Below are 23,730 nucleotides of genomic sequence, written 5' to 3' on the forward strand. Positions count from 1 at the left end.
GCACATATACACACAATAATAAGTCAAATAATTTGAAAAACATCTAGGCTTTTTAAAATAATCACTGAAATTTGTTCATAAGTTGAGCCACCAAATAAACATACCATCACTGTGTTGTCATTCTTACTATCTGCTCCTTCTCCACTAAGGAATGACTACCCTGTTGAGCACTTACTGTTTCACACACCAGCACCTTGACTTTACATCTTAAAAATGCTGTTACCTCTTTTGTGTAATCAGAAGCAAAACTTCTATAGATTCAAGGACTTTGTTGAATCAACTGAATCCAATAATGATTTATCCTGAACACATGATTCTCTGTTAATAAGAACAACTAGAGTTATTTGTTTTTTTTTTTTTTTAATAAACTTTGTTCTCATCCCAGTGACCTAAAATGGTTTGCTTTTAAATAGTTTGTCTTGTGCACTGCACTTCTCTGTTTGGCTCAACACAGGCTGAGTCCTCTTTGTTGAAACTTCCTCACACCTTCTATTCAAATCATCTGTCTGTTTAAGTCTGAAGTAGAAAGCACATGACTACAACATAGAAGTTTCATCTGTAAGTACTGCAGTTAAAAAACATAATTTATAGGCCCAATAATCAGGGAAGTGCAATGTAATTACAGAAAAATGTACAGTTTAAAATTCAAAGTAATTTGAGCATCCAAGCCAAGAGTCATTATTTATAAGGCGATAGATGGCCATTTTCTTAAAATTATTTATTAAAATTGTAAGAGGCCTTTCTACTTGGTAACATTTTGCTTTCCATGATTCTTGATATGATTAGCTAACATAGTAGGCAAGTTTGGTCTTAAATATGAGTAAGTTGTTTCCTTGAATTCTATAATTTGTGAGGCACAAGACTCGGGAGAATTATCCCTAATAGAAAACAAACAAACAAAAAAGGTCCTTTATCACTCCAGCTTAACATACAGATAAAGAACTCTGTCAGTTTTCTGTGATTCTTTCTTAAACATAGAGACATTTCAATATTAGGAGGAAGCCTTCGACTCCAAAACTGTGAGATAGAGAGGACCTATTCACGTAGATGAGCTGTTCCAGGGCCCTTTGAGAGCACAGAATTCATGGGGTTAAGTGGGAAGAAAACAGCAGCTGAGAGAGGCTGGCAGGCAACTAGCAAGGGGAAAGATTGAAGGGTTTGTTGATATGGTACTGTGTCAATTACATGAAAATCTCAATGGACACGTACAGTACACTCCACTATTATCATCACAATGATATTATCTTGCCTATGTATCTTATTAATAAAACAAAATTGGACTGGGGTGGGTTTTTTTTGGAAGTTTTTGCTTTGTTTCTTAGTTGCTTAACGTATTGACTATTACAAATATAAAATATATCAAAGTTGAACTCAGATGCCATGGTAGAGAAGGCCTTCAAACGTCAGATGGCTCACCAAGCTCTGCTAGCAGAAGAGCCTATTCAGAACTAGTCTGTCTCAGCAGAATGATAGATACATCAAGAATGTATTCTGTGTCTCCCAGAGACTGGTTTCCAAACTGTTCTTTGTCTGGGATGGGGTTCAAAATCTGCACTGCCAAGTGATTTTGATTAGCCAAAAGGTTAACTCCCACTTTAAGAAATATTGATCTAGTCCAAAACTTTTCTTTGATTCCTAGAGAAACAAAAGCCTTAAGATGAGAAATGATAGGTCAGATTATCTAGGTGGTCATAGAGCCACACCCACAATTCAGCGTAGTATACTTTGCGACTGTTGCCCAGGGTTGCCCAGTGCCAATCTGTGGCTTGATCCTGTGGCTGAAGGTCATGAGGCAGAAAAGATAATCTTTTCTAGCAGCTAACAAGTTGTAGGAAATAACAATCCACAGATGTTTTGGGAGGCTTTAACCAGCTGGTGGAGAACAGCTGGATGTCTCTTAAGAAATATAATTTCTTTTTAATGAATTTGTCTGAGGTTTAAAATGATGATGAAGGCTTACAGAACTTCTGTGATGTGCTAGTCACAATAAAAGCCACATTCCTGTAACAGTTGCTTCGAATTTCTGCGGTCATCTATGACTAATTAGATAATTTTAAACGCCCAATTGTTATTTCTGTTTTCAGGAACTGTTTATTGTACTTTTGGTTTGATTAAGAATATTGATAATCATACCTTAATAAAATCCCAACATTTTTCATCTTCTGGTTATGTCCATTAATATCCAGATCATGAAATTTTAAGTATGATTGAAAACTTGAACTGACAATTTCAAGGACCAGTAGATTTACTACCTACTCGTTCCTCCTGTATTCCAGCTTGACTCCCAGCCTAGAGCATCTGGGACCATATTTGGTTTGAAATTCAGTTGCCTAATCTCATTACGGACTCTTGTTGAAAGAGATGCATGGCCTCTCTTCTCTAATGAAATCTAGAGTACCCAACAGGTCATTCTTCTTCATTTATTCTAGTACGTTCCCAACCAGTCACCAAAGTCCTGGCAACTTTTCTTTATCTTTGATCTACCCATGCCGAATCTGGACTCTGTCACTCACTCTCTCAACATTCATTCTATAGTCCCATCATCTTTCAGATCCCTTCAGTGTTTTGAAGTATTTGAACTGAAGTGTTGCCATCTTTCATGAAATATTATGCCTGTAACATTGCACAAGTTTTATGGTATCTATGTGACGTAAGTTGGAACCAGGGGTTTATTCACAAAGAAACCATAACTTGAGTCATAATACCTCTAGACTGAGCCATTTCTCACATTCCATACCTCCAGGAAAAGCATAAGACAGCATGAGCTAGAAAGCCCAGTAGAACATTCTTAGCAATGTTTAACACTTCTTCAAATGATGATTGTTATATTAAAATCTCTCCTGTGTATAGTGTATGAGAGAGACTTCCTAATTTCAGCTAGAAATGACCTAAAAGAGAACAAAATCACTTGTATAGTAAACATTTGAAGCAAAGCCTCTATTTTGTCTGTATAAAAGATGAACCAAGCATCTTTAAATACAGGTTAAGAAAAGTTCTGGCCATGTTTACATGGCACATTTTCCGCTTCTTGTTAGGGGCTGGGCTGAGTTTTGCTTTTATAACAACTTTGTTGGGCTTATTAGATTCTCACAGGCTTGCTAAGTGCTGTGCTTTCCTTTGCAAATGTTTCTTAAGTATTTCAACTAAATGGTTATTTACTTTTTAAATTAGCAGTAATGAATATGTAATAGTAGCCCATATATTACAGAGTTCTTCATCTTTAAAAAATATCCAGGGCCATTTCATATTTATTTAACATACAATTGCTGTCTAATTTAATCTAAATTAAATGGTTGCTGCAAACCTACAATTTTGAGGGTTCCTAAGCTTCTTTTTTAAAGTAGGAAAAATAAGAAATCTTCAGTTTTGCCTTGAGGGTAGATACTTATCTTTTAAAATCAGGTATTTGGGTCTTGAAATTAAAAACCAACATCATTTGGGAAATGCAGTTCCAAAGAATGCTTTCGGCAAAGAGACACACATCACCATATGCTATAGAGGGAATAATTTAGCTTTTTTTTAAAAAATTGCCATTCCCCAAATCTTTATAATATAGCTGATACTTATCTGACATTCTGAAGATGAATTATCACCTGTTTGTGAGGAACATGACATTTTGAACGATAATTTTCAAGGAGAATGATAAATAATTTTACACAGGTTGAAAATACCAAATATTTTTAAAGTAGCTATTATGAAGTAAGCACAGAAAGCAGGAAGGCGGCTGATAGATGCATTGCTGTGAACAGTCAGTTACACATGCTCCTGTGAGCTGTGTTTGGAGGGACTGCCATGAACGAATGTGGTGATGATGGTGGAATGTGCACTTAGATCTGGGGGTTAGTTCAAAAAAGAGTGAGATGTTTTGAGGGAGTAGGGTGTTATATCAAACAAAAAAAGGCAAAATTCCCAAAGTGGATTGTTTCTCAATATTTATTACTGTAATTGAAAGCTTGCATAAGAATGGCTTCGTCATGCATGTATGAGGAGTTTTAGTCAGAGAAGATTGGCTCTTTGGATGAAGCACTAAGGCCTTTGGATTTACTCAAATGGGTTGATTGAAAGTCCTGCGGCCAACTAAAACCCATCGCCACAATCCTAGCCATCGACTGAGCTGCTTGATAGGGCAAGTGAACTTTCTTATTATATATTCTCCCATTGGTCCATTATGTACTGCTTAAATGAGATAGTGTAACACAGTGCCTGGTTCTGGTCATGCTAGGAAACTTTAGCTTATAAACTACTGATGGTAGGTACTTCCTTTGCTTGACCCACAGTGTGTTATCATTGGTCAGCAAAGTTACTGGAGCACATAGTCAGTGCTCAACAGACATTTCTTACGTGAATGGATTCCTTACAGTTGTTTGACTGAGTCCCTTTGAAATCATAGTGTTCTAGTTTTCACTCTTTGTGAAACTAAATCAATTGAATTTCACTTTTTTTAAATGACATTTTTAAAAATTTTATTTTATTACACATGTATAAGACAAACTACATACAGCAGGGAGAACCATGTGACAATCATGAGAATAATGAGTTCTATACATGTTACATTCATAGTGAATTGGCCATCTGCATTCGTCGCATTTGGAGTGTTTTTCCTGTCTTGCTGGGTCCAAATTTCCAAATTTGATTCAATATTTATCCTATCTCAACTCTGATAATTTAATTTCTTTATCTTTATCTAAAATGATCTTGTCCCCTAACCAACTAAGCTTGGTTGTAAAGTTATACTATCTTGTCTTCAATGCCCCTCAGAGACTTGAGAATGAATAAAACTTAAATTCCTGAGTGAACCAGTAGTGTGAGTTAGCAGCTTCCAAAATGTATAAATTGACTTAGGACAATTTACTGCCTGACCAGTTGAATTTCTTATGTTACGGACTTTTGTTACTAACAGTCTGAGAAGGGGTTGATTTTTCTCTTTAGGACATAGGTTTGAATTTCTTCTTTAAATACTTTTTATCCTTCATTTGCCATACTCAATCCTTGAGAAAGATTTTCTACTTACATTTCAACAGTGTCTTTAAAAAAATTCTTAAAGAAAATAGGACTTAGAAGATAGCATTATCATTAAAGTGTTTGTAAGATGACCCACATTTAACCCTCAGAATCAACATTTTTTTTTAAAGTCAAATGTGATGGTGTAGAATTGGAATTGCAGTGCTGGAAAGAAGAGGAGGCAAATCCTGGGCTCTCTGGCCAGCCAGCCTCATCTACTTAGTGAGGTCTGTGCCAGGGAGACCTTGTCTCAAACGGTAAATATGTAAGCAAATAGCAAACAAACAGATAAACAGCACCTAAAGAATGACACTCAAAGCTGGCCTCTGAATCTACCTGGATGTGCCACATACACACATGCATCATATATACACATACACCTGCACCCCATATGCATTTGAACACACATGTACCATGTATGTAACACACACATACACACACATAGACATGAAAGATTTTCTATAACAGCTATACATAGAATATTTTTCATGTGTTTTATTTTATTTACCTTTCTGAAAAAAATACACTTCAGTGTTATTATGGATCCTAAGTTGCAAATTTAGGTTTAACTATAGTTAAAAGCAAGATTTCTAGAGTCAGAGACTTTAGATCCTACCTTTGATGTTTCACCTTGAACAATGTACTTAACTTCTTGCTTTTTCGACTCTAAAATAAGTGCATATATATTCCCTTTTGCATAATCTTCCAAACACAAGTGGCAATGTGTTTAGTGGGGAAGCAATTCTTTCACAAAGTCTATAGAAATAGTAGCCATCATTTCACTGTTGCTTAGTGTTTAATGATTTATTCTTCAGTGATTTCATTACTATGTACTGCGCTCGCCTAGCCCTGTGGTAGGATTTGGGCCCAAACTCTAGTGGTTTAAAGAGTCATCGATGGTAGACACAATAAAAACTATATAGAAAAGAAATGAGTGTGAAGATTCCACAGAAAGGACAGGGAATTGATTACAGTTTAAAGATTGATGGGAAATTCATAAATAGGAGCTCGAAGGATGGGCTCCAAGTTGACTAAAGTATTCTCACAAAACTATTTAACAGTTCTGTGCAAGTTAAGAGTGAGCATGGGGTGTGGCAGAATGTGGGAATGGGAGGTGAGCTTGAGCCTTGAAGGACTTGAGTAGAAACGGGAGGAGATGAAGTGTTGAGCTCACAGTGCTGTGGTACTAAGCCTAAAATGCCCAGCTGGCGTGCTTGCTTTCTCAAAATCTAGGGCTTTCTACTTTGTATGCTGTGTTAGCGGTCTGAAATCTCATCGAGGACAAAGTGTGATGGTCAGAAAGGCGTCATAGCATACAGCCTGTCTCAGCAGAGGATGTCTCTTTAGCAGAGCCTCAGGAGAGAGCTCAGAAATCAGTACTTTATGAGGCTTGGTAGTGGTCACCTATTTTCCATGAGCTCATGGTCATCCATGAGTAATGTACATTATTTTCTACAGGTGACCCATAGACATTAGCTTGGACTTCTCCCAGCAAGTCATCACAATGGAAAACATCCCAATTGTGCAATTGTGTTTTCTCACAACAGTCTACCTCCACAGAGGCCACAGATAATTGGTACATGTGATGTTTATCTTATTCCAAGTGAAAATTGAACATAGTGTGTGTGCCTGTGCCTGTGTGTGCTGTTTAAAAAAATTAGGGGCTTTTTTTTTTTTACATTTTGTTATACAGAGGCAGTATGTTTAATAGTTAAGACTTTAGACTCTAAAGTCAGAAAGCCTGATGGAGCCCAGATCCTTCTACTTTCTATTTCTGTGCATTGGAAAAGCCCCAAAACCTTCCTCAAATTTTTAGTTACTCCTCAGGAGAAAGGCCATACAGTGTTTTTCATGGCTGCCTCTTGAGGTCACCACGAAGACTGAATGAAAGCAGTGTCTTTATAAAGCCAAGAACTTGTACAGATAAACGTTTTGGCCTCAGTAAGGATTGTAGTTACCTTTATTGTTGTTTCTCTATATTCTCAACATTCATGGAGCTCACTGGGGAGATCTGGTGCTTCTTAGACTCTCATATAGTGAGGGAAGTTTGTAATTAGTACTTACATTTCTTATCTCAGAGTTCTGTAGACCAGTAGTCGGTACAAGACCCAATGGGGTTCTCAGCCTTGAACATCACAAACTTGGTGTCAAGCCAGGCTGGGATTAATCAGGAGGCTCTGGAGAGGAATGCTCTTCTGATTTCAGGTTACTTGGCAAAATTCAGCCCACAGTGGGTACAAATCTGAGCTTTCCATTCTGACCAGAAGCCAGCCACATTCCTTCCATGTGTTTTCCTCAATTTTCAACCCCTCCCCCATGCAAATTTTACTTCAGATTTCTTCAACTTCCTCTTCTGTAACTAGCTGGAAAATTTTTTGGTTAAAATGGTTTGGGTGTCCTTCCCTTCATTGTGTTTGTCACAGGGCCTCAAACATCTCATGATACACCCAAGTTCAACAGAAAACTACTTCTGCCAATCACTGAATCAACAGTTCACACTATTGACATATGTTGTTCCAACTCAGAAAATGAAGGGTACTACAGGATAGTGCCACTGAGATATCCTTAAGTCCTGACCAGTAAAGTGTGTAATAGAAATTGAGTTAAGTAGGTGTTGGTAAGCTCATTCTAAATGAGCAGCTAACCATAACCTATAGTAAATGCCTACTCTGATGGAACTCCACACTGTTCAGGTCTTCTCCATTTATCTTTGCCAAATAATGTTCAAAGAGGACCATCTGGAAATACAGACTCCGACTTAACCAGCTTATCAGCACATTCTTTACTTTGTTCTCTGCCTATAGAATGTATGTCATCCTGTACTGATTTGAGTGATCGTAGAGCTCCATTTACTAAAAGAATCCCTTAATAGATTAAGGTAATGGTGCCATCTAGAAGATGTCTCCTATTTATCTAGCAGTGCTTTGAAATCACGAATGGGTCCAATGGGCTTGGATGAACCAATGCCCGCGTTGCCATGAGCTGAGTGATGCATGTTGCATGTATCATCTCAGGTGACCCAAGCATCACTACTACTGTCATGTTAGAACCTTAGCCGGGCGTGGTGGCGCACGCCTTTAATCCCAGTACTCAGTAGGCAGAGGCAGGTGGTTCGCTGTGAGTTCAAGGCCAGCCTGGTCTCCAAAGCGAGTCCAGGACAGCCAAGACTACACAGAGAAACCTTGTCTCAAAAAACAAAAAACAAAAACAAACAAAAAACAAAACAAAACAAAAACAAAAAACAAAAGAAAGAAAGAAAGAAAGAAGTGGAACCTTAAGCAAAGACTTACAAACGTCACACCACCTCCAAGCATCTTCTGTATGCAGTTACAGTCTCATGTATTAAGCCTTATGTCACTTCATTTGTGATACTCATCTTTCTTTGTGGCAACTGATATTTGTCTGTGGACAAGACTTTATTATTTTTGGTTCTTAGAAGCCAGGACTCTAGTAGTGCCATAGTTATTCTTAGAGATGAGGTCAGGAGTCGCCATTCAAGCTTCTGTAATGGCATCATCATTGCTTGGCATGAACCAGATCTGTTTTCACTTCATGTCACTTGGCCACTTATGTATGGGCACCAATGCAAGTATAGACCCCATGTGTTTGATAAATCATTGGAAACAGCAGTAAAAGCTAGTGATTGGCAAATTAAATTGCAATTGGGGTTTGGCAAAAGTCAGTGCCCAGAGGGTTTTCTAGGGATTTTCCCCTCTCACTGGTTACGCACTTGCATATATTAATAGAAATTTAATTCATATGCTTCTGTGCTACTGATTTGTCTGCACTCAAGACAACAAAGCAACAATCGGTAAAGGAAAAAAGGAGGAGGAGGAGAGATCAGTAGAACAGGAGAGGAAAGCCCATTTGGTATCCAGGCACCGTCTCTGAAGTAGCTCTTTCTGAGATGGAAGACTTATTGTCTGAGAGCATGGCCAGTATTTATATAAGTATTGGCAAGGAACAGGGATAAATGTGCTCTTCAGAGATCCAGATCCAACTCTGATTCTGTTGCTGACTGTTTGCCTTCTGAGTTCCACATTTAGTGTCCCTGTTTTCTCACTCTTCTTTTTTTTAAATTACTATCTGTTTGTTTGTTTGTTTGTTTTTATTTTTGTTTTTTGAGAAAGTGTTTCTCTGTGTCGCCTTGGCTGTCCTGTACTCACTTTGCAGACAAGGCTGGCCTTGAACTCATGCGGAACCATGCCTGCCTCTGCCTCCTAGAGTGTTGGGATTACAGGTATGTACCACCACGCCTGGCTAGTTTCCTCATTCTTTAAAAAACAAACAAACAAACAAACAAACAAAAAACTGTGTTATAAATAATCTTCATTTCTAAATCTGAAGTTATACAGTTTAAAAATGCACCATTAGAAGTGAAAGGCCTGCGGATGTATCTCAGCGATGAAATCCCTACCCAGCATGGGTGCAGCCTGGGTTCAACCTGCAATGCTGAACACAAAACAGAACAGCTCAAACATCGGGGCATACTTCTTGACCGCTCTTTCAGGCTTTGTTCTATATAGCCTGCTTATAATTTTGGAGTGTCTTTTGATTATGTGTTCATTTCAAACCTGTGATATAGAAGAAATACTATTTGGTTATGTCTTTGACTGAGAACACTGAGGTTCCAGAAGAATTTATATCATCACGTGTCCACTTGACATATCAGCTCTATGTGAAGACAGAAGGCTTCAGTCAGTGTTGCTACAACAAGTGACAAGTGACTTATTTAGATCATAGATGGATTGGTTGGTGTGTCATAAAATTGTCAGTCAATCTTTCTCGATATTTTTACTCTTGAGAAAATTTAAGTATTAATTTTATTGTTCAGAAATAAAACAGTAAAATATTTCATTGTTTCAGACTTTGTTTAAAATCCAGTGCAAATACACATTTTCTTTCCAAACATACTGAGAATGGAAACCTATTTTACTTCCCAGAGCATCACTGACTAGAAGAGTAAAAGAATTTTTACTATATTTGAAAATGCCTTCTTTAAAACATATGTAATATTTATAGGGCAGCTTGGAGTAAGCCAGCTGAAAGATTTAATGATAATAATCTCCATACTTCTTCTAAAATTGATTTCCGGTTTCAATGAACTTGGAAAGAGTCCTGGGACATCAAATAAGTAAAGACCTTAACATGACATGAATCTTCAGAATACGTTCATAGATTTGCATTTTAAACATGACCAGAAAATATATATCCTTACCCATTATTAAGGTGATACTTTAATGAATTTTTTTCATTTACATGAAATGGACCTTTTTGGCTACAGATGAAAGGGCTTTATGGTAGCGACAATGGTTTTGTGAGTTAAGTGATCCCAACATCATCAGGAACGAATCACAAGTGCCTACCATATGAGTTACAGCACCGTGAGCCTTAAAAGGTATTTTTGTGGCAAGCATTCAGCCCATCTGCACAATCAGATTCTGCTTTGAAGTCCTGCTTGAGAGCCTCCCAGTGCATGAGACTGCCACATGCTACGCCAGTTTCTCTCTCAACTGCAGTTTGACTCTATTCTCCTGAAGAACACAGTGGTAACTTAACTACCAAGTGGCTTAAAGAGGAAAATGGTTTGTATAATCAGACTTCACTATCTAAACATTCTTTGGTAATTTCTTATATGTTTTTTAATTTTTTATTAATTTTAATTTTGATGTGCAACATTAAATTTCAAAATCAATTTGGGCAAAAATATTCTACCCCTTTGACTTTTTCTATATGGAATATGTAATGGAGTCTTTACAGACATTTCAGGCCCCCAGTGAACTAACTTGTGAATAAATGAGCATAATGATATTGCATCATAGCCATGCAATAACGAGTCACAAAAATAAAAGGAATCATAACAGATGCTAGTATTTCAAGAGACCCTCACTACTGCTGGCTTTCACTGTGGCACCTCTGACGAGTGGCAGGTCTGGAGTGGGGAAAGATGAGCTATGTAGCACTTTGGTTTGGTTTTTCTCTGTGATGTATTTGTAGACCAGACACAGAAAACAGTAGCTAAGGAAGACTTGCATTGACTGGGAGATGGACGTCAGCAAAGTTGGAACTTTACAAGTCAGGTGACTTATGAAGAAATAACTTTATGTCATTATTTTTATGTTAATCAAATGAGTCGGGACCCAGGTGTGCTTCCCTGGGCCCCGACTGGTGATTCTGAACTTGTATCTCTGTTATTGGAGGAGAGCAAGATAGAAATGGAAACTGACCTGCAGGTTGGAGAAGATTCCATCTCTAATCTGTAGTAAATCTCCCTCAGGTTTGACTTCTGTAGAAATTTCCAGTGCTAGGTACAACTTCATATTAAAAACAAACATTTGGGGAGGCTCTCGGATACCTCTGAGCTCTCCCAAGACTATGTAAGTTGTTTACAACAGACGTTACCAAACATCAATCCTGAAAGAATAAGGTACACAAAAAACTGACCGTGCTTTGTTCTTATTTTGCCTCTACATGATTCAGCCTCCATAGCCACGCCACAGGCTTGCTAAAAAAGAGAGGAAGATCAAGTCAAACATGGTCTCAACAGTACACAACAGCTCAAGAATCAGCACAGAATGGCTATTTAATTAAACACGAGCTGCCCTTTTAATCTGACATAAAGCTTCCACAATGACAACAAATATCTTAAAACATAATTGGGTGATGTGTTATATTTAAACTGTCATTGAGGATATGAGACATATTTTCAGAATAGTGACATTTTGGCATGTAGGTTTCTAAAAAACTATGATTGTCTTTTATCTATAAAATAAACAACAGTAAAATACATAAAAACAGAATTGACTATCACTGGTTGATGGAACCATGGGTTTGTAGTTATATAAAGTTTCTCTGTTACTGTTGTTTATTTAACTTATTTACTGAATGAGAAGTGAATCTTTACATACTATATCGTAGCATATGGTGTGTTTTGTATATATTGCATTGCTATATAATGACATTTTATTATTTTTTTACCATCTTTCAAATATCTACAATCAATATACTAATTTTGATGTTCAAGATAGTTTTACTTCAAAGAAAATTAAAATAGAGCTAGCTATGGTTGTTTCCCTTCATTACCTCTACTCTGAGAATGATCTGTAAGCCGTACAGTGATGACTTTGAGTTGTGCCAATTGTAGAGATGACTTGGTTGGTATTCCATGGCTTAGCTGGTAATTATGTATGTAAGATTTAATCTTTGAGATCTCAAAGAGAACTTTCCATTTCAAGCATGTTTTTCTGAACTCATGAAAATGCTGACACAGAATGGCTTCTTTGGCAGAGTAAAGACTCAGAGTGTCAGGAAATCTCCCTGAAATTGATAATTCAAAATTTTCCCATACTTACAGCTCATTGGATACATTTTAGTGAGAAAAAAATACATTTGCTCCTATGAAATTAACAGAACCAAACAGGTTTTTAAATTTAAAACACGTCTCCAAATCTCTGCAGCAGTTGTGTCTAGGTTTCGGTAGTTCTCCGGTTCAGCTGTTGTAGACTGACTGAGAAGTGACTCCCACAGGCTCATCTGTTTGCACACTTGGTCGCTAGCTTATGACATTGTTTGGGGGGAGGTTGTGGAACCTTTCCTTTCGGACATGGGCCCTAGTTGGCAGACACAGGGCAATGGGGGCAGAGTTAAAGGGTCGTAGGTCTGCTAGTCTTGGAGCAAGAACTATTTGCTTCCGGACATCCTACACAGATGAGCAGCTGCCTCATGTTTCTGGGTGAGCCACTCCGTTAAGGCTGGGATGGACTGTGCTCCTGAACCATGAACCAGAATAATCCTTCTTCCTTCAATGTGTTTCTGTCAGGTAGTGTGTCGGTGATGAGAACAGCAGCTAATCCAGTTATGTTTGGTTATCAAGAGGAATGATTTGTTTCAGAGTACCTTTACTCTGGTATTTCTAATTTCATTCTATGTAAATTCTTATTAAAAAATCAACCAGGATACGTGCAGTCTATAGTATAGTCTACAGTCTATTGATATAATGTAGTATATACCATAGTATTTTCCAATACTGTAATCTGGCAGTATTGAATAATGCCTTAGTCTGAAAGATTACCTCAAACAAAATGGTGTCGAATCTTTCTCAGAAAATACATGCACACACACACACACACACACACACACACACACACACACACACACACACACACTCCATGTTTTCATGTTGAACTCAATAGTAGAAAATGGAAGTAACAGGGAACTGCCTGGTTTCCAGTCACTTCATATCAAATCTTTGGGCCTGTTCACATGGATTGTGATTCCCTCAGTTGTAGAGTTCTGGGTCTGGATTTCTAAAACTACAGGAAATGTGGGACTCCAGTTCATCTCTGTAGCCCATGCTCACTTGAGTCCGCGAGGCCTTGTGTTATACTGGCAAGCTTCTACAGTGGAGTGCTCCACCCACCATCCCTCACATGCAGGGTGCTCCCTCTTCCTCGAGGAAGAAGATAAGTTTTCAACTCTAAAGGCTGGGAAAAGTGAGAACAGCTTTTGTGTCGTTTGTGAATCTAGAAGTTACATTATGACATGAAAGCTGTGCTGCTGATTGTTATTAAAACGCAGCCTCTAAATCAAACCGATACATATACACATGCCCAGGCCTTGCTTCTAGTAAAACTCTTCTTTCCTGGCATTGGTCACTGTTCAGCTGGAACAGAAGAGCTTAGGGTAATAAGACTGGGAGATTCTTCTTGAATCGTTGACTTAGAGTGGAAAGGGGGTTGTAACACATTCATCTCTTTGTGTACATGGTGTGTTGTCCATGCATAACCACGCAAGTTCAGCTGCCTCCATCTCTGACTCCAGGGATCACATGGGCAGCATGTGAGTGGAAACAAAGCCTGTAGGTAAAAGAAAAAGGAATTTGGACAGAGATCAAAGATTAACTTCATTCCACTGTTCCCTCTGACTTTTTACTATCCCATTTAAATCTGACATTTTATGGGACTTTTCTTATATTCTCAAAGGTAAAATTGAGCTTAAATCAGATTTCTCTGTCTCTGTTTGAAAAAATACATGTGATTTGATTTTCTCAGCAGGAGTTTAATCACTGCATTCTCAATTTCTTGGAACATTCAGTATGAAATATATAGTACAAGGCCTTGATTTAGAATTCTGTTTTGAAAATGGTCACCATAGGCCTGGTTTAGGTACAGAAGAAGCTGTTTAGAATACTTACCAACACAGTTAACTGTGACTTTGTATAGGATATATTGAAAGGTTTTCTTTTTTTAATTTTTAAATTTTATTTTATTAATTTATTCTTATTACATCTGAATGGCTATCCCATCCCTTGTATCCTCCCATTCCTCCCTCCCTCCCATTTTCCCATTACTCCCCTCCCCTATGACTGTTCCTGAGGGGGACTTCCTCCCCCTTTATATGCTCATAGGGTATCAAGTCTCTTCTTGGTAGCCTGCTATCCTTCCTCTGAGTGCCACCCAGTCTCCCCAGCCAGGAGACATGGTCAAATATGAGGCACCAGAGTACATGTGAAAGTCTTCACTTACCAGGAAGCTGGGACAGATGGGAGGACATCCTATTGGGACTCTAGATGAGAGAAGCATGGGAGAATAGCAAAGTAGAAAGCAGAGGGTCCTAGAAACCTACAAGTAGAACATTATGATAGGCAGATTTGGGCCTAGGGGTCCCGCTCAAACTATGGCACCAGCCAAGGACAATACAGGCCATAAACTTCAAACCCCTACCCAGATCTAGTCAATGGATAGGACATTCTCCACAGTTGAGTGGAGAGTGGGGTATGACTTTAAAAGGTTTCCTATAAGGTACTGTTCATGTTGTCTGAGGCAAAGAACATTTCTGAGCATTAGGGTGAGCACTCTGCATCTCGTGTTTTCTGAAAATCTGTCACCCTTCCCTGCTCATAGAGTAACAAGGTGGAGTTCACAGACATCATTCTCACTCTTGTATTTTGGTATGGAGCCTAGCCTTTACTGTCTGAGCCATCTCTCCAGCCCCATTACTCATTCTTAAGTCTCCTTTGTAAAATAATCCACCACTGTAAGGACGTGCAGGGTTCTACAGTGCTACCACCCCAGTCTTACTTGTTTTTTCAGATAGTGTTAAAAATATTTTTTTTTGCCAACTTTATAAGACACGGGACATGTATAAAGCGGCTGTTTTGATTTCCATCCAGATAGTAGTTAGGTGGCTAAAATCAACATTGCAGTGCTTTAGGGCAGTGGTGGGGAAACCAATGTCATGTGGCTCATGGCTAGGATCAAATGCTAGAGCACAACTGAACAATTGTTTATTGAGTATCTCAATTCATCCTGAAATTTAAGATGATACTGTTTATTGTGTTTTTGTTCTAAAATGGAAGCGACTTTGTTTAAGTCCCTGTTCTGTCTTGACCATTCCAACTGTTCTTGCTCTGCTCTGCCAACTAGACTGTAATACTTCAAAGAAATGCAGTGTCAGATTGGAAAGCAGGCCAGTCATGCCATTAGAACATGCACTTTTGTGTGCAAATTTATTCTTGCAAGTGTCCATGCTTTGATAGATGCAGATATTTACAAGCGTTTCAGATATTATGTGTTATGTGAGTGAGAGGACAGGAACTCATGGGTTTGTTGATTTAGAAAGAGTAATACAGTGATTAAAAGTTTTTGAGTTCATGAAAGCATCAAGTAGCTGGTAAAACTGAAGAACAAGAAGATCATTGATTAGTGAGTTGAGCAGGAAGAAGTGGTGAGGAGGTGCAGCATGTGGGTCTTAGGGTAATTGCGGCTATTTTTTGTGATACTACGATGGTGGACACATGACATCTGCATTTTTCAAACTCTGCATACTTATACAACACAAAGTATGAAGCATGGCTATAGACTTCAGTTTATAATAATGCATCATTACCAAAATAAAAATTGTAGCAAATGCAAAATAATACTAATTGTAAGCTAGTAGTAGGAAAAGGAGGGAATATGGATTACTATCTGTACTTCCTGGTCAATTTCTTCGTAACTTCCAAACTATTCTGAAAATAAAATTTATTAATTATTAAAAATGTGTTTGGTTTAAAATCAAGTATCCCCTCTGTAAGTTCACAGACCCCCAAAATAAAGTATGATACAGAAAGAATTATCTTATTTTTATGCATTTATTATGCAATTATTCCTGCAACTGGACAGGTTTGTATAATATGATGAGTTACAAACAAACAAACAAAAAACATACTGAACAAGAATGTTCCAGTTTGGCAATAAGAAAGAATAGGTGTCTTCAAATACTCTGATAGTAAAATATCTTAAAATGTTACATTACATATAAAAGAGAACCTCAAGGTTTATTGATGATATATACAGGGATGAAGGAAGCTGAACAACCAATAGAGATGTTGGTCATTTTAGAATATCCATCTCCTAATCTTCACCTCCCAGAGCTGAAAGTTGTTTCTTGCATGCTAGAACAGTGAAAAGTGTGAACCTGTAATGGGAGAGGGAGCTGCTGAAGACCAAGAAGAACAAAAGGCTAGCTCCAAAGAAAAGGACAGGAGTGGAAAACTTCTGCTGAAAAAAAAAAATGGCAAGCCTATTTTAGTTATCATTATGAAGTGAGGGAAAGGAAGCTGGAAAGAAAAAGGAAGTGAAGAGGTAGAAAATCAAGCAACTTCCTCATGAATGTAAAATCAGGCCTTTCAGTCCATATGCAGAATCAAAATCCTAAACCAACCCTACAATCCAAGATGGTAAAATGGGTCTGGAAGAAAATATCTCAAGGATTTAGCAGAAGAAAACAAAACTACAATCTACCAGGCTTTAATAACAGATGCTGTGTTCATCCCAGGTGTCTTAGTTTAGTCTGATACAGTAAAGCATAATAGAATGATGGCTTAAAAGCAGTTGAATTTTTCCTCACTGTTGCCAAGCCTGTAGCAGAGCACCCGTATGGTTAGGTTCTGGTGAGGGCTTCCATACCTACAACTTCTAGTAGCCTCCTGTGCTAGGAAAACAACAACAAAAACAAAAACCCCCAAATGGTTAGAGCACTCTTTGGCATTCCCTTTTTTAAAAGTAATGAGATTATCACCTAATTAACGAAAGGCCCACCTACTGATACCACCTGCTGATACCATCTCCTTGGCAATTAGGATTCCAACACACCAACCTGAGGAAAGTGTGGGTGTGGCCAGAGACACTCATTCCATTGCACCAGGCTTCAAATATTTGTCATATGTAAAATTCTACTGCATATGAACTCGAGAGAGGAAAAATAAAAACAAGAAAACAAAACAGAAATAGGAAAATTAAAGGAACTGTGGAGATGAATCGGTACAATAAACAAAGAGCCAACTAAACTTAAACGGTTTAAATTTCAGATGTAGGGTGTAAAATATGCTGAAGGAAATGCATAAAAACACAAGCAAGAAATAAGAGGCTATAAAAATAATTTGAAAATTATGAAATATAAGTAAAAATGCTGTAATTTAATAATACAATCACTTAAAGTAATATGGATTCTAAACAGTAGATTGTAAATTTCTGAAAAGAAAAAGTTGGGAAGACAGTTCTGAAGGAAAAAATATATGTAAAAAGTGAAAATATTGCACAGAAAGAGAGTAGAAAATTTAAGAGATATTGGTGACAAAGTTTGCATATATCTCTTTGGAGTGGGAAAATAAGATAAAATATAATAGATAATTTTCAATAAATTTAAACATGTAAATAATAGAATGAATTCCTAGAAAAAATATAATTGAAGACATAGATATGATGAGTAGTCCTGTAATCCTCCAAAAATTGAATCAATAATCAAAAGCCTTAACCACAGAGAATCCAAAGCCTACATGACTTTAAAGGAAATACCTACCCAGCATTCTAAGTCAAATAACAGGGCTCTAGCTATGTTACAATTTAGCACAATCAATGCAAGAATGGAAAATTAAACATTAAACCCATTCAAGAATAGGTCAAAACTCCTGAAGAAAATATTAGATATATTGGGCTCATACCAAAAAAAAAAAATGTATCAGAAGCAAGCTTATTTTATGTCATCAGTGCAAATATGACTTTACATTAGAAATAATGATGAATGCATTCTAACACAATATTCCCAAATTTGGAGGGAAACCCAGTAGGTATAGAAGAAAAATTAAAGCAAATTCTAGAGCCATTTAAATAAAACTCCACCTCACTAGAAATGGAAATCTCCTCCCTAATACAGAATGAAACCACAATAATAAGGCATGTTTCATCCATTCTCTTAGCAAATCCTACCAAAAGCTGGCAAGGATGTGAAAGAACTGAAATTTTCATGTGTGCTTCTAAATGTGAGGGCTGGTGATAAGGGCTTTGGAAATAAACTGGGATTACTTAATGCTCACTTCCTGTTACATACTAGTGGTGGTTTTTTTTTTTTTTCTTTCTTGATTTAATACTTTGAAATTTTCTTGTTTTTATTATGGTAGGTTTTGGTCATTTGACGAAGCAGTTGATGACATTAGCTGATGGACGTGTGGCATTGGCCCTAGAAGGAGGACATGATCTGACAGCCATCTGCGATGCCTCAGAAGCCTGCATAAATGCCCTTCTAGGAAATGAGGTAAAAGCGAACGGTGCACAACAGCAGGGGTTAAGGACAAGGGTGTATGCATGTGTGCTTAAAAAGTTTATCAGTTCATCTATGAAAGTAGAATGTTCTGTGTAGCTCTCACCATGAAGGACGTAGGCATGAGAAGTTCCTATGTTTTGATAGACATGCTACACTCTCCTCCCAGGTAGGGTATCCGCATAGCATTCCTTTCAATCAAGTTATTTACACAGCCGAAAACTGAGCAATGAAATCCCTTGGAAAGAAGAATGTTTTGTCTACTGACCCAATCAAATGAACATTGAGTCATTTAATATGAAATTAAACTTTTCAAAGTTTTTGAGATTTCCTGTAGGATTGCTAAATCAGAAAAATAAAGCTATATTAACAACATCCTTAAGCAATATTTTGCCATCATTTGAGATTGTGATGTGTTAAGGTAGAGATAGTGTCCTATCTTTCTGGGAGCGATAAGGAATCTTTTTAAAATCAATTTATTTACTTATTATTTTAATTTCATTTTATTTGGTTTTTCAAGATGGTTTCTCTTGTCCTGGCTGCCCTGGACTCACTTTGTAGACCACGTTGCCCTCAAACTCGCAGAGATCAGCCAGTCTCTGCCTCCCAATTGCTGGGATTAAAGGCATGCATAAATAATTTATTTATTCACTTTGCATCCAGATCAAAGTGGTCCCACCCTCCTCCTGGTCACACACTCCTTTCCTCTTCCCCCCTTCCCCTCCCCTATTTCTCAGAAAAGGGGATCCCTCCCCCCATGCACTCATAACAGCTCATCAAGTTGCATCAAGAGTGAACAAATCCTCTTCTTTTGTAGTCTGGTGAGGCAGTTCTACCAGAGGGAGTGATCAAAGAGCTGGCAACTGAGTCCATGTCAGAGACAGCCACTGATCCCCTTACTAGGGGACCCACATGAAGCCTGAGCTGCCCATCTGCTATATCTCTCTCTGTGTAGGGGCCTAGGTCCAGTCTATTCATGGTTCTTTCTGGGCTCTTTTGGTCTTCTTGTGGGGCTCCTGTCACCTCCAGGTCCTTCTGTCCAACCTCCACTTTTACACAAGACTCCCTGTGCTTAGCCCAATGTTTGGCTGAGTCTCTGCATCTGTTTGGATCTGCTTCTGGGTGTAGCTGCTCAGAGGACAGCCATGCTAGGCTTCTTCCGTCTGTGAGCCTAGTGTCAGAGTATCATTAATAGTGTCAGGGGTTGGCTCTCTCCGATGGAGTGGGTCTCAGTATGGGCCTGGTATTGATGGGACATTCCCTCAATCTCAGCTCTGTCTTTATCCCTACATATATTATAGGCAGGGTAAATTTGGGGTCAAATTTTATGAGGGTGCGCTGGTGTTCTCGTCCCTCCACTCTGTCTAGTTAGAGGGTGGCCTCTTCAGTCTCCACAACCCTTGCTACTAGGAGTCTCAGTTGGAGTCACCCCCATATTCTTACAGATGCCTGCCATGTCTGAGGTCTCCATCTTCTCACAAAGATGTCAGGCCCATGATTTCTTTTCTCTCTGCAGGCCATCTGCCCTGCTGCCCACCTCCCTCTCTCTAGGTCAGATATTCCGCCCCCCCCCCCCATTTCTATGCTCCCTCTTCTTTGTTCCTCCTTTTCAACCACTTCCACTGTCTGTTGCATTTCCTCTTCTGGGTGAGATTCAATTATCCTCCCTTGGGTCCTGATAAGGAATCTTTTAAAGATTAGAAAATCGAATACTGCTGTGTAGCTGCAATGCATAGCATTGCTAAGACCTGAACTTGAATCTAAAAGGTCAAATGTTTGCATCACATATCTAAATTGCAACACAGATTGCTAATCACTCAGAAGATTTTAAATTTAACCACTTGGACATTTGTGTCTAAGACCAGATTTTAGTTCAGTTAATCGCAACTCAGCCACTATTTCACTGTTTGTATATATTGATTAGTATGACCCAGGTACTTAGTTTTTATAGTGAGTATATGGCAATTTAATTACTTGGGTTTTGTTTCAGGGGAGTTTAGGAACATTTTTTGTTTTGTTTTTTTGCATTTCTATTGTGAAATTGAACTGGCAATACAACTTTTCTTATTCAAAATATTGTTCTTGAAACCTAAGCTTTACATTGTTCTTTAACAAAAATTTACAATATTGCACGTGTATTTATGGAAAACTGTGCTTTTTTCTATACACTGAATACATAACTTTTACTGCTGTCCTTACCATATGAATCTAAAGTGCTTTAACACAATAATTTTGCCATATTTATTGAATAAATACATATATATTATTTTTTTAATTTGAAAGAATAATCCCAGGACTGACAAAGTACCTAACACTGCTATGTAATTTTAAAAATTACACAGGAGGCTAGGCAGCTCTCAGGGCAACAAGAGGCTGTCTCTTCAGATCACACATTGTCTACAGTATTAAAGGGTTAAAATATAGTCTACTAATAATGTCAAACACAACGGGAGATTATTTGGGGATAATAACAAAGAAATATCAAAAGCGCTGTGTCTGTTTGTGTGGTTGGTTTTAGCTTACGTTTCTTGCCCACGAGATAGTGTTGTTTGGAGCTGTCCTGGATGGCCTTTCATCACTTAAATCTTAAAGACTTGGAACGGTGTCACCAGAAAATCAGAGTGTGCATCGTGACACCAGGGATGATTGGTCAGCCTAAAAAGAAACATCACCCAGTGACAGAAGCAAACTACATTCCCCACCTCAGGGAAGGAATTACAGATTTAGTGCCTCTCTTTCAACACAGCCATTAAAATGAGTCTTTTATTATTAAAATCTCTGTACTTGCCCAAATTCTCACTTCTAAAAAAGCATCTCTGGTGAAGGTAACAGGATCTCTCCAATGATCTTTTACTTTATGAAAGACCAGGCTCTGACATAGAGAATAAGAGCATCTTCGCCAGCCTTTATCAATCTGCACAGGAGCAGAGAGGGCTAATAAAAAAAGACCAGGATGTGATGAATGAAATTATTTGGGAGCTATATTGATTATTTAACTGATTTTAATTCTCTGGATGACTTTTATTAAGTTTTATCTTGAAATTATAATATCCTAATTCACATTTTGTCTCTTTTGGTTGACCATATTCAATTGCATAAGCAAAATCTAAATTTTGTTTATCCTAATCTAAAGAAGGGGAGTTTCATTTTAGTTTTCTCCTACTAAAGATTCTACTGACATATACAGGGATATAGATTTCCCATAGGACACTTTAGGAATGACAGATGGAGTTGGTATATTGAACATTGAAAGGTAAATCATGTTGCAGTGGATCTCTACACTCAGAATTACAAAGCAAAAAGAAGAAAGATTTTTTAAAATGAAAAGTGGAAGAAAAACACAAGTGTGCTGTACATTATAATTCATTTGAAAAGAGGAAATGAAAATGTAATACTTGAAACAACTCAAGAAACAAAGAGTTCTCACTTTCATTGACAATATAATTTATAATCTAAGTGCCTGGTTTGGGCACTTTTTTTTAGGCCAAAGGTCATTGTGACTACATTGAAGTTTTAAATTTCATTTCTGCAGAAAAAAATAATACAGAAGGCATATTGCCTGTACCTCACCATTTAACAAAAGTTCCTACATGCAATTTCCACAGCAGTTTTATGTAGTAATCTCTGGATAAGAAAATAAGAACGACGTCTTTCAGATGCCAATTACTGCAATTTAAAAATCCCAATTTCCCTCCAAGCTCCCTTGCAAGTGATTAATAGAGCAATTATGACTTATTATCTGGGATTTCACTTTTACAAATAACAAAATGTAGTGAAGCTGGAGCTGAAAACACTGACAGAACCAACTAGTTTCCCAACCACGAGCACGCAATTGAGCTCAAATTAGAAAGGTCAAGAGGGCCTTTGCAAGGGACTCTGCACTTCGTCAGATGTATTTATTCATGTGTAGAGGATTAGAATTCATAAACATTGTGCCAGTTTTTAAAATGCTATTCTTCTTCTTTGTTGTTCTTGGCTGAGCTCTTGGCCAGGCACTATAATCTTCCTCTTCTTCTTCTTCTTCTTCTTCTTCTTCTTCTTCTTCTTCTTCTTCTTCTTCTTCTTCTTCTTCTTCCTCCTCCTCCTCCTCCTCCTCCTCCTCCTCCTCCTCCTCCCCTCCTCCTCCTCCTCCTCCTTCTATTCTTCTTCCTTCTTTTTCCAACTTATTATCAGCAAAATAATATATATTACATAACCGCAAAGACTTGTAGGATCAACAGGAACCGTTGTACACATATAGGTGGGGACAAAAAAAAACCCCACTGTTTAAGAAAAATGCTAGCTAAACATTGCACCTTAAGCAGGCATTTTCTTCTTTGAAAAATATTTGCAGCATGAAAATGATATACTTAGAAAGAAATCTAATTGTTCCTTTAACAATTATGCACAAGGAAAGTAAAAATAATATGCTGCTATTGGGTTAAAACTAACTTAAGCGTGGGACAAAAAAAATGTCTGGGTAAGACTAATTTCTTAAATCATACTAAAAGTGTTTTTTTAACTTATTCTTTTTCTTGGCCATGTATAGAACTGAGGTTTATCAGTCTGATCAGATTATAATGAATATTTTTAAACATTTTCACTGAAGCCCTTAAAAACATCAGTGTGGCATTTTTAAGAAATTAAATACCTAAATGAGAAAAACCATGAGATTGGTTGGAAAAGCATCAGGTATCGTTCTGTGCACAGCTATATCATTTTTAGATTTAGTGACAGAAACACGTGTGTGAGGCCCCTGGAGAGTTTTATTTTGGCCAGCTGTATTGGAGCTGGCTAGCAAACATAGTCACAGTTTCTTTAAGGCCACATTCAACTACTGTTCTGTAAAGCCAATTAGTAGCACCTCAGGTTGTTTCCCCTGAAAGAAGTCTTCCTTAGAGGAAAGCTTTAGGGATTTTTAATCCCTATGGAATCTAATCCAAAACCAAATGGTCTAGTGAGCAAAGGAAAGAGAGTATACAGTAGTAGTAGCTTCTGGCCATGGGTTGAGAACAGGACCTTAAAAAAAATCACAAACCATACAAGAAGAAATAATGAGATCAAGCTCATTAGAAAGCATAAGTTGCTTTCTGTTTTGCTTGTTTGTTTGTGTGTTTGTTCTTAAGGTTAACCCATATTTTCATAGGTATGCAAGTGTTTGAGATGATGTAG

At 37.7% G+C, this 23,730-nt stretch overlaps 1 protein-coding gene across 19 annotated transcripts in view; it reads left to right on the plus strand.

Annotated features, from left to right (window-relative positions):
* Positions 1-23,730, plus strand: part of HDAC9 (histone deacetylase 9) — an 861,568-nt gene that overhangs the window by 787,581 nt on the left and 50,257 nt on the right. For all 19 annotated transcript variants that reach the window (XM_084791695.1, XM_084791697.1, XM_084791698.1 and 16 more), the window contains one exon: positions 18,440-18,573. In XM_084791695.1, the coding sequence (XP_084647821.1) occupies positions 18,440-18,573 (134 nt within the window). The remainder of the gene's footprint in view (positions 1-18,439; positions 18,574-23,730) is intronic.

This window comes from Acomys minous (genome assembly GCF_964271855.1).
Source record: "Acomys minous genome assembly, chromosome: 8".
Taxonomy (NCBI): Eukaryota; Metazoa; Chordata; class Mammalia; order Rodentia; family Muridae; genus Acomys; species Acomys minous.